The 12,478-nt window shown below is 36.3% G+C and overlaps 1 protein-coding gene across 3 annotated transcripts in view; it reads left to right on the top strand.

The window, feature by feature from the left end:
• The window catches only part of SKIC3 (SKI3 subunit of superkiller complex), an 88,862-nt gene that overhangs the window by 57,827 nt on the left and 18,557 nt on the right, over positions 1-12,478 (top strand). For all 3 annotated transcript variants that reach the window (XM_079917643.1, XM_079917642.1, XM_079917644.1), the window contains exons 32-36: positions 6,295-6,516; positions 7,574-7,646; positions 8,515-8,568; positions 8,805-8,916; positions 12,192-12,320. In XM_079917643.1, coding sequence (XP_079773769.1) covers positions 6,295-6,516; positions 7,574-7,646; positions 8,515-8,568; positions 8,805-8,916; positions 12,192-12,320 — 590 coding nt within the window. The remainder of the gene's footprint in view (positions 1-6,294; positions 6,517-7,573; positions 7,647-8,514; positions 8,569-8,804; positions 8,917-12,191; positions 12,321-12,478) is intronic.

Raw genomic sequence — 12,478 nt, 5'->3', positions numbered from 1 at the left:
GGTTCAGTCTTGGAAGGTTATACCTTTCTAAGAATTTGTCCATTTCTTCCAGGTTGTCCATTTTATTGGCATAGAGTTGCTTGTAGTAGTTTCTTAGGATGCTTTGTATTTCTGTGGTGTCTGTTGTTATTTCTCCTTTTTCATTTCTAATTCTATTGATTTGAGTCCTCTCCCTCTTTTTCTTGATGAGTCTGGCTAATGGTTTATCAATTTTGTTTATCTTCTCCAAGAACCGGCTTTTAGTTTTATTGATCATTGCTATTGTTTTCTTTGTTTCTATTTCATTTATTTCTGCTCTGATCTTTATGATTTCTTTCCTTCTGCTAACTTTGGGTTTTGTTTGTTCTTCTTTCTCTAGTTCCTTTAGGTGTAAGGTTAGATTGTTTATTTGAGTTTTTTGTTTCTTGAGGTAGGCTTGTATAGCTATAAACGTCCCTCTTAGAACTGCTTTTGCTGCATCCTATAGGTTTTGGATCGTCATGTTTTCATTGTCATTTGTCTCTAGGTATTTTTTGATTTCCTCTTCGATTTCTTCAGTGATCTCTTGGTTATTTAGTAACATATTGTTCAGCCTCCATGTGTTTGTGTTTTTTATGTTTTTTTTCCCTGTAATTGATTTCTAATCTCATAGCATTGTGGTCAGAAAAGATGCTTGATATGATTTCAGTTTTCTTAAATTTACTGAGGCTTGATTTGTGACCCAAGATGTGATCTATCCTGGAGAACGTTCTGTGTGCACTTGAGAAGAAAGTGTAATCTGCTGTTTTTGGATGGAATGTCCTATAAATATCAGTTAAATCTGTCTTGTCTATTGTGTCATTTAAAGCTTGTGTTTCCTTATTTATTTTCAATTTGGGTGATCTGTCCATTGGTGTAAGTGAGGTGTTAAAGTCCCCCACTATTATTGTGTTACTGTCGATTTCCTCTTTGATAGCTGTTAGCAGTTGCCTTATGTATTGAGAAGCTCCTATGTTGCGTGCATATGTATTTATAATTGTTATAATCTTCTTCTTGGATTGATCCCTTGATCATTATGTAGTGTCGTTCCTTGTCTCTTGTAACATTCTTTATTTTAAAGTCTATTTTATCTGATATGAGTATTGCTACTCTGGCTTTCTTTTGATTTCCATTTGCATGGAATATATTTTTCCATCCCCTCACTTTCAGTCTGAATGTGTCCCTAGGTCTGAAGTGGTTCTCTTGTAGACAGCGTATATATGGGTCTTGTTTTTGTATCCATTCAGCAAGCCTGTGTCTTTTCGTTGGAGCATTTAATCCATTTATGTTTAATTTAGTTATCGATATGTATGTTCCTATTACCATTTTCTTAATTGTTTTGGGTTTGTTTTTGTAGGTCCTTTTCTTCTCTTGTGTTTCCCACTTAGAGAAGTTCCTTTAGCATTTGTTGTAGAGCTGGTTTGGTGGTGCTGAATTCTCTTAGCTTTTGCTTGTCTGTAAAGCTTTTGATTTCTCCATCGAATCTGAATGAGATCCTTGCTGGGTAGAGTAATCTTGGTTGTGGGGTCTTACCTTTCATCACTTTAAGTGTATCATGCCACTCCCTTCTGGCTTGTAGAGTTTCTGCTGAGAAATCAGCTGTTAACCTTATGGGAGTTCCCTTGTATGTTATTTTTGTTTTTCCCTTGCTGCTTGTAATAATTTTTCTTTGTCTTTAATTTTTGCCAATTTGATTACTATGTGTCTTGGTGTGTTTCTCCTTGCATTTATCATGTATGGGACTCTCTGCACTTCCTGGACTTGGATGGCTATTTCCTTTCCCATGTTAGGGAAGTTTTCGACTATAATCTCTTCAAATATTTTCTCTGATCCTTTCTGTCTCTCTTCTCCTTCTGGGACCCCTATAATGCGAATGTTGTTGCATTTAGTGTTGTCCCAGAGGTCTCTTAGGCTGTCTTCATTTCTTTTCATTCTTTTTTCTTTATTCTGTTCCACAGCAGTGAATTCCACCATTCTGTCTTCCAGGTCACTTATCTGTTCTTCTGCCTCAGTTATTCTGCTATTGATTCCTTCTAGTGTAGTTTTCATTTCAGTTATTGTATTGTTCATCTCTGTTTGTTCGTTTTTTAATTCTTCTAGGTCTTTGTTAAACATTTCTTGCATCTTCTCAATCTTTGCCTCCATTCATTTTCCGAGGTCCTGGATCATCTTCACTATCATTATTCTGAATTCTTTTTCTAGAAGGTTGCCTATCTCCACTTCATTTAGTTGTTTTTCTGGGGTTTTATCTTATTTCTTCATCTGGTACATAGCCCTGTGCCTTTTCATCTTGTCTGTCTTTCTTTGAATGTGGTTTTTGTTCCACAGGCTGCAGGATTGTAGTTCTTGCTTCTGCTGTCTGCCCTCTGGTGGATGAGGCTATCTAAGAGGCTTGTGCAAGTTTTCTGATGGGAGGGACTGGTGGTGGGTAGAGCTGGGCGTTGCTCTTGTGGGCAGAGCTCAGTAAAACCTTAATCCACTTGACTGCTGATGGGTGTGGCTGGGTTCCCTCCCTGTTGGTTGTTTGGCCTGAGGCAACCCCACACTGGAGCCTACCTGCGCTCTTTGGTGGGGCTAATAACAGACTCTGGGAGGGCTCATGCCAAGGAGTACTTCCCAGAACTTCTGCTGCCAGTGTCCTTGTCCTCATGGTGAGACAGAGCCATCCTTCACCTCTGCAGTAGACCTTCCTACACTAGCAGGTAGTTCTGGTTCAGTCTCCCCTGGGGTCACTGCTCCTTCCCCTGGGTCCCGATGTGCACACTACTTTGTGTGTGCCCTCCAAGAGTGGAGTCTCTCTTTCCCCCAGTCCTGTTGAAGTCCTGCAATCAAATCCCACTAGGCTTCAAAGTCTGATTTTCTAGGAATTCCTCCTCCCGTTGCTAGACCCCCAGGTTGGGAAGCCTGACATGGGGCTCAGAACCTTCACTCCAGTGGGTGGACTTCTGTGGTGTAAGTGTTCTCCAGTCTGTGAGTCACCCACCCACCAGTTATGAGATTTGATTTTACTGTGATTATGCCCCTCCTGCCGTCTCATTGTGGCTTCTCCTTTGTCTTTGAATGTGGGGTATCTTTTTTGGTGAGTTCCAGTGTATTCCTATTGATGATTGTCCAGCAGCTAGTTGTGATTCTGTTGTTCTCACAAGCGGAAGTGGGAGCACGTCCTTCTACTCCACCATCTTTGTTCCAATCTCTGCAGGCTTCTTATCGCAGTGGCTCCTTTTGTTGTGCAGCATGGGCTCTAGGCACATGGGCTTCATAGTTGTGGCACACAGGCTCAGTTGTTGTGTCTCACAGGCTTAGTTGCTCTACAGCATGTGGGATCTTCCCAGATCAGGGCTGAAACCCATGACCCCTGCATTGGCAGGTGGATTCCTAACCACTGTGCCACCAGGGAGGCCATATATGGTATTTTTTGACTTTTCGAAATATTTTGTAGAGGGGGGAATGTTGAACTTATTAATTCCTTAAAAAGCAGGAGATGATTAATGGATGCTATTGGACAGTGGTTATCAGTGAGTGCTCTGTTGGCATTTTCAGTGGTACAGATCTTCATAGTACAGAATTGTTTCCCCCATTGCAGGAAGATCTTATCCTTGCCCCCCATCTGTTAGATGCTAACAGCACTCCTCAATCATTGTGGAAATGAAAGAAGTGCTTCCACATCTCCAAATTATGCTCCCGTGCCAAAGGTTAGGGGGATGGAGATGACTGGATGGTACTAGTTGAGAATGACTTCTATACGATAAGCTTTGGTTTTGTTTATTCGTGGTGATACTTTTGTTCCATCCTGATTAAAGTAATTTTCCTGTATAATAAATAAGCAGTTCTTTCTCCTCCTCTTAGCTATTTTGAGAAGACCAATCAGAATTTTAAAAATCTTGTCACTTTACATGGATATACTCATGTAACGTGAATATATGTTCAGAATATCCAAATTTGCAAATAGCTTGAGAAAAAGAATCATAGATGCTAATATGTTGCTGCAGTAATCAAGAGCAAAAGTAACACCAAATTAGTTATGATTAGATTAGTCTTGGGTTACTGTTTAAAACAGTAAATGAAACTGTTTTGAACATTAGTAGAAGTGGGGAAAAATAGTAGAATATTTTCTTGTTCTTTTCTCCTCTTATGAGGGAAAACCTTTACCTCCTTTTTTTTGCGTTGTTGGATCCAGGGCTAGGTATTTTATCTGATCTATGTTTTTTCTTTGTTTTTGGTTCTCTGCATGTCATCTTTCAAACTTAACACTGCAGACTGCTCCCTTTCCTGCCCCTTGGCATTCTTTTCTTTGACTTCCTTTCTATGAATAATTCAGTTACCTGTTCTTTATTCATCTTGTTTGGCATTCTCATGTTGGGAACAAAGCAGTGTCCTCGGTGCTTAGGTGGAGTGTGAATAAGTTCAATACATAAGGGGAAAAAATCTGGTTACCAGCATCATAGAATTTTTGATATAAATAACTATATGTAAAATTCTAGCACGTGGTACAGGACAACATGCAGGTACCGTGCATTCAGCATGTGTTAGCTTAATGGGATGTAGTCATTTCAGTAATAATTTAGATTTTGTTTTTGTTTTGTTTTGTTTTGTTTTGTTTTTTTGGCTGCATTGGGTCTTCGTTGCTGTGCGCGGGCTTTCTCTAGTTGCGGTGAGCAGGGGCTACTCTTTGTTGCGGTGCGCGGGCTTCTCGTTTGTGGTGGCTTCTCATTGCAGAGCACAGGCTGTAGGTGTGTGGGCTTCAGTAGTTGCGGCATGCTGGCTCAGTAGTTGTGGCTCGTGGGCTCTAGAGTGCAGGTTCAGTAGTTGTGGTGCATGGGCTTAGTTGCTCTGCAGCATGTGGGATCTTCCTGGACCAGGGCTCGAACCCGTGTCCTCTGCATTGGCAGGCAAAATCTGAACCACCATTCCACCAGGGAAGTCCCTAGATTTTGTATATTAATACATATTAGAGTATATGTTTGTTCTCTTTTGAACCAAGGCACAAATTAGAATTTCTTCTTTTGTTAGTATTGGAATATATATTTTACTATTTGCTTTTTTTTAGTTACAGCTTACGGTGTGGTTTATTTATATTGATGGAAATGACTATAACTAATTGATATTCTTCCATATTTGGATGCCTCCATCTATTAACCCTTATCGTAAAAAGAGTTACTATGGATGCTTTAAGTTTACTCCAAAGCTGCCCATGAAAATTCATGACTTTGTAGCTGTTTGTCAAAATAAAATTCTAAACAGCTTGTTGTCTCCTCCCCCAAAATAATAGAAAGACGTAGTGGTAGGTATGTGATATTTTTTAATGTTACAGCCATTTATATTATATTTTAATGAACATTGTTTAACAAAATTTTCAGAGTTCCTATGTTTTGTTACAGTACAACATTCATAATTATTATTAGAAGTACTGTTAAGTTTATAAACAGCTCAGGTTTTCTTCATTTTAATTAATAAGGATTCCTAAACATTATTGACTTTTACCTCCATAAGCTTAAATCAGATTTCACAGCTGAAGAAGGAAAAGAAAAAAGCTGGATGTTTACATACAAAATTTAAATTCTCCTTCAATTATAAATGTGCTCACTTGGAATATGGCGGATATAGACAGTTTTTATAATTATTATATATTGCTCTTGTTTCAAATACCACAGAACAATAAGACAAAAGCTTTTTGCGAATGATAAAAATCAGAACTTAGGTTAAGGATTTTTCTTTATTATTCATACCTTTTAGGATTTTTATTGGAACTAAAGATTTTAGCGAAATTATTCTAATTATTTACCTAGAACTGTGACCCAAAGAGACTGTGCTGTATATTTGTTTCTAAACGTAGATAAAATGACCAGAAAGGAAATTTGGCTATTGATGCTCTGCAAAGGCCATTGGTACTTTTAACTGCTTCAGAAATTCAGGGAAACGGGACTTCCCTGGTGGTCCAGTGGTAAAGAATCCGTTCTGCAATGCAGGTGACATGGGTTTGATCCCTGGTTGGGGAACTAAGATCCCACATGCCATGGGGCAACTAAGCCATGTGCCACAGCTACTGAGCCTGCGTGCCACAAACTACAGAGCCCACGCGCCATAACTAAAGACCTGACACAGCCAAAAGAAAAAAAGAAATTCAGGGAAATTACTGTTCCTAGAAACCATGGAACTTAGTTTTATAGTTATTTTAAGCCGGACTGTAGTTTGGTGAATCTATAAGTAAATTGTTTTTTCTACCAACTGTTAAGTATGTTTTAATAGTTACAGACTATTGTACTCATGGCTAATAGGCAATTAAAAATATATTTACAGCTCTATCTTAAAAGAACCAACCACGGAAAGCCTTCAAGCCCTGTGTGCTCTAGGATTGGCAATGCAGGATGCAACACTGTCCAAAGCTGCACTTAATGAGTTACTGAAGCACTGCAAACAGAAAGACAATGATTATCAGAGGTGCCTTCTTACTTCAGCGATCTATGCACTGCAAGGTCGCACTGTGGCAGTGCAGAGACAAGCATCTAAAGCTGTTCACAGGTAAATTCTGTACTTGTGAACTTGGGGTCTAGTTATACTTGATGAAGTTGTCTTTGATGTTTGGACCTTATTAAGACTATATAATGAGGTAAGCATATATATTTGGAAACCAAGTTGTGGTTTTATGAAACTGTACATAGGATCAGGTAACTGACTCCACGTTATTTCACCTCTAACAATTTAAATAAAAAATTCAGTTGGTAAAGAGAGAACAGAAAATCTTTCAGATTAAGCCCCAAATCTCGTTTTTTTTTTTTTAAGAACATGAAAAGTTTATTCACAAATGAAGGAATAAAAATGGTTAATATACAAGAAAATATCTGAAACTTCATTAATAATACAATAAATGCAAATTTTAAGATATGATTTTTGACAAATTGACAAAGATTTTTAAGCTTTTTAAAAAAATTAGAAATACTGAGTAAAGGCAGTTTATACATGGAGGACTCATACGGGACCTGTAACTGGCCACAAAACATTTTCCCCAAATTCTCCTGAACCAAATCTTGTTTTAATATGAAAGCCCTTACAAATTCTCAGCTTTGTGATATTGTCAGTTTGTTATCTGATACCGTCCAGTTTGATGGTTTTAGGAATTTTTTGGCCACTCAAACATTCATTAATATTCAAAATTTGGAAAATAGAAACCTGTTATCACTAGCAACAGCAGTTATTTATTAGATTTATTTTTAGTAGTAAAGTGTTACATCTGTAGTTTATTTTCCTTCCACAGTTCTCATCTCTGTGTTTTCTTTGAACACAATGTATTAAAATTTCCTTAACCTTTCCTAATTGGATCTCATGGCTCTGTAATCATCACATTGCTGATTTTTCTTTCTTATTTTAATAAAAACTGTAGGTGTATATAGGAGATATAAAGTATGTTTCTAAAAATTCAGTCACTTTTAACCACATGTAGAGAATTAATTTGAACTTGTTTTAGATGTCTAAAAGATTTTTAACTTAGATACTAAATAAAATGTTGATTTGGGGGGGTACTTTTTGTGATTAAAGTAACTACCATCTCTAAGCCCTCTGCTTTTGATGATCATTATAGTAACCCAGCTGATCCTGCTCTTTGGTCTTTGTTGTCCCGAGTAGTTGCTCAGTATACTCAACAAAATGCAAAGGTGAGTAATGTTCTAAATTCTAGCAAAAGACAAAATAACTTACGATGTGGTATATAATATAATTTTAAAGTATCAATATTAACATTATCATTCTGGAGAATAATTAACTAATAGAGCAAGGGAGTTCTGTTATTTAGTGCAGTTTTTCATTAGTCATTCAACAAGTAGTACACGGAGTTTCTTCCATGTACTGTTGTACTGCTCTGGGTGTTATGGAAGATACAAAGAAGGAGGTGGACTTTTTTGAACATGTATAGATTGTTATGTTATTCTTATAATTCACTTTCTTTTCCAGGTAAAATGTCCAATTGAATTTTTTTACATTAAGGATTTCAGATCGACTTTATGAAAACTATCGTGCTGCGTATATTTTCCTTACATTTAGTACTGAGTTGAATATTGAGGTGGTGGTGGTGAGGTTCATGATGCTCTGAACTTTAGTTACTTATTTTACTGGGGACTGTGGACATTTTAAAAATACTTAATTTTCATGGAGTAAAACTATGTTAGTTTATCTTAAAATAAGTTTTGTGGTCTCTTTTTTTTCTTTCAGTCTTCATTTCACAATCTTGTATATTGTTATAAAATTGTATATTTGTTTGTTACTACTGTAATGTCATGTAACTTTTGGACCTTTAATGAATATTTTAAAAGAGCAGAGTTGAACTGATCATACGAGAAAAGATTTTCTTTTATAAAAATATTAAACTGCTTTTTTAAAGTTGGTACTTAAGGAGTTTAAAAGTTACAAATGTGATAAAGCTGAACCTTTCAAGTGACTTAATGTAAAGATTTTATCAGTCTTAATTTTTACTTTTTTGTGAAAGTTTATGCATTTATATAAGGAATAATTTGTTTACTATTATAGGGAGGTGCGGTAGCAGGAAATGTGGCTTATATTCTGGACTCAAATCATGGAAAGGTTAGTTTGCCCCAATTCAAAGGAAATGTTAAATAATAATATTATTATTTAACATTGGAAATGTTAAATAATATTATTTACTGTTAAATAATATTGTTAAATAATATTATTGATGAATAATTTTTCTTCTTAGGCTTAGGGGTCACACAATAGCCAATATAGTACTACTTTTAGTCACTTTGAAAGTCAGGGAGCTATAAAGAGAATTGATTAACACCCTTCCTTTCTCTTTGTAGAAGGCACTACTATACAGTGCAGTAAATCAGTTGGCTGTGGGAAGCAGTTCAGCAGATGGTGAGAAAAATACTGCACTAAAAGCCATTCAGAAGGCAGCTCTCCTTTCTCCAGGTGAATATAATGTGATCCATTTCATTATTTAGGATTCCGTCCATCTTGCATTTGTGTTAAAGAAGCAAAGTTTGTATTTTTATGAAATAAGGGAATTTTAAAATATTTTAAGATCTTGCATATTATTTGATTACTGCATTCAGCTACTGATATTTAAGAGATAATCAGTTATTGAAGCAGGCTCAAAGGAATATCTGTATAAAGATGCTTCATTAACCATTATCGAAACTCTGCATTATATATTTTCAAAAAGTGGTTTTATTTCTGTTTTCCATCAGTCTGGTTTAATGAGGTTTATTTATAGCTACTAAATTATTTAATAAACATGTTTAGTTATTTTTATGTGTAGTTAACTTCTTGAGGAGTGGAGATATGTCTTCTATGGTAACTGTTAGAACTGCCAAGGTGCTGGCCTCACATGAACTAATTTCTTAGTTCTAACCAGAGTCGTATGTATGCCATTGGTCACAAAAGGCACTGAGGAACTGCATGGAACCTGCATCAGCATGCTTCCGTTACCACGGCTGGAGAAGTGCTATAGAGGATTGGAATGTCTAACAAAGTAGGGTTATGGGATGTATTTTTACATAACATTACTTTTAACATGAAATATAGCTTTAAACAGTATATTCCCCCAGAGCACTTCAAACATTTGCTGGATCAGAATGCTATTCCTTTTGGCCAGGGACTGTGGGGAAACATACAAAGAACAGGTTCAGTACTGTCTTCACCATAAATGATAAGGATCCTAACTAAACTTCAGAGATTATTTTATAAAACAAGTAAACAGACCAATGTCCTGTTGTTTATTCTTTCTTTCATTTTTGAACTAGAACAAAAAGAAATCCTAAACATTTGCTTTTATCTATGTTCTATGTTAGGTAAGTTTCTGATTTTTAAAGGTGTTGCCAAACAAGTATTAGATATAGAATTACTCTCAAGAATTCTTACTGTGGATCTAGAATGATAGATGTTAGCCTCTGATTGTGTACATGGCATACACTTTAGAAAGGTGAGATTGCCCAGCTAAGATCTTCTCTAATCATTTTTTTCTGATTTTCCCATATTATCTGGAGAAATTCATAAACAAGGAAGCAGAGTCATATAGGAAGCTTAAAACAAGGACTGACTGATGAAGCTGAGTGCTTATTTGAGACTTGTTTGGAGTCCAGTGAAAGTGAATGTAATTGTAGTTATGTGTAGTAGCTGTACATATAACCTTTGTAGATCTTTAGTTAGACAGAGTACAATTTTGATAGATGGTACTCCAAGGAATCTTTTCAGAAATTTAAATATAATCCCAGGAATTTAGAATTGAATGGAAAGAAATCCAATGTCTGTTAGATTAGTACTTCTGTGATATTAAAAGGTATTTTTAGCAAACCATATTAATTTTTTTAGGTTTCTAGTATATATATAGTATAAATTATATATGTGTGTATATACATATATATGTATAAATTACATATATATGTGTATACACATATATATGTATAATATTTATATTATCACTTTGTTTCATAGGGAATTTGAGTTGCTGGTTATCTGTAGAAGAGGTCATGAAGACAGCAATTCTTTTGAATTGTGACAAAAGAAATTGCTGCCAGCTAATGTCCATCCCCCTCCCAAAATCTAAACTATAGAATACCCTAAGATCCTTAATGAGTTGTTCACTTAATCTTACAAACACAAAAATTGAGTCTACTTCAACTGGAATTATAGGATTTTAGACCTGAGGGCACTTGAGCCATCATCTGATTTAGATGCCTTATTTTGTAGAAGTATGTGTTCCAAAGGAAGAGCGGCTGCACAGTTAATTAGTGGCATTGTTAGACCTAAAATCCAGATCTAAGATTCAGTCATCTGCCTTTCATTATATAGTATTCAGATCTCACCATAAATTGTAGGAAATGGTCCCTATTTTCTTATTCTGGATTTGATTATGTCTTATGATATTTAAAATAAGGTAGGCATTATCTGGGCAGAAATTATTTTATAATATCAAGGTATGTATTTAATTTTTTATAAACATTTTTGGTCTACATAAGATTTCTAATGATTCTTGTACAATTAGCAGTAATACTGACTGTCTATAAATGAAATACATGTATTTCAGCCATTTGATAGGAGATATATATTGAATGGGGCAGTTAGGTAAGAAAAAAATTAAAAACTAGAGCTAAGAAGTACGTTTAAATGACTGTATTGTTAACTGGAACCCCTTGTAGGATTTAAAAATTATCCATTTGTTTTTGTAAGGGTAATAGGACTGAAAATATTAACCATGTAAACATTAACCTGCAAAATATGATTTGTGAAACAAAAGACCAAGCAAATTAAAAAGCCTAAGTTCCAAATCCCAATCCAGCTTTCTCTTTTCACAATTAACTTTCCTGAAAAGAGGAGTCTATACTCATAATCTCTTTTATTACCTTCTCAACCCACTGCTGTTGGGCTTTCCCTCTTCCCCTGAAGCTATATCAAGGTGTGAAGGAAGGAAGGAGAGATCAAATGGATGAAGGGATACATCAGTGTAATCATAATTGCTTCCTTGGAATGATAAAGTGACTTTTATGCTTGGCTGTTAGAACATAGGTAAAATGGAGTTGTCTTGAGCTTTTCCTTTGTCTCAGACTTTTCTTAAGAGCTGAGAAATTGTGTTATCTTCCTTTTCCTATGACTGAGCCTTTAATATAGGGACAGTGATGAACACAAGTGTCTCTGTAAGACTTGCCATTGGTATTCAGTGAAAGTAAATATAATTGACCTTTCCACAACAGCGTAGTACTCTAGGCAACTCACGTAACCAGCCATGGAAGAAGAGTTAAACAGGATATTTTTTATCCTCTGATGTGTTTGGAAAAAATGGCAAATCTGTTTTTTTTTTTTTTTTTTTTGCGGTACGTGGGCCTCTCACTGTTGTGGCCTCTCCCATTGCGGAGCACAGGCTCCGGACGCGCAGGCTCAGCCGCCATGGCTCACGGGCCCAGCCGCTCCACGGCATGTGGGATCGTCCCGGACCGGGGACGAACCCGTGTCCCCTGCATCGGCAGGCGGACTCTCAACCACTGCGCCACCAGGGAAGCCCCAAAATGGCAAATCTTAAAGGATGAATATAGTAATGTGCCTTATGAACTAGTTTTTCTTTAAGAAAATGGAATTTTTCTGGAGATACTATTTTATTTCATTTGTTGGTATTTGTAAACTCTTACTTTCATTTTTGGTAGTTTTTCAGCAACGTGTTGGTATTGACAGCCTGTATTTCCTGTGTTTAGGTGATCCTGCTGTCTGGGCTGGGCTAATGGCAGCTTGTCATGCTGATGCTAAACTGGCCCTAGTGAAGAACACTCAGCCAAAGAGGATGGATTTACACTTGGCACTGTTATCTGCTGTTTCTGCTTCAAGTAAGTTTCAAGAAGCATTTCATACATGATATATTCAAGATAAAGAATTCAGAAGGGTATTGCCAAAAGGTAGTAGGCAGAATTAGCCCTACATGAAAGGCTATTATATTCTCATCTAACAAAGCTTAAAAACAAGGCTTAAGGAGTTTACCTGCATA

Source organism: Stenella coeruleoalba (assembly GCF_951394435.1).
Source record: "Stenella coeruleoalba genome assembly, chromosome: 3".
NCBI lineage: Eukaryota > Metazoa > Chordata > Mammalia > Artiodactyla > Delphinidae > Stenella > Stenella coeruleoalba.
This window is presented reverse-complemented; position numbering and strand designations above follow the sequence as displayed.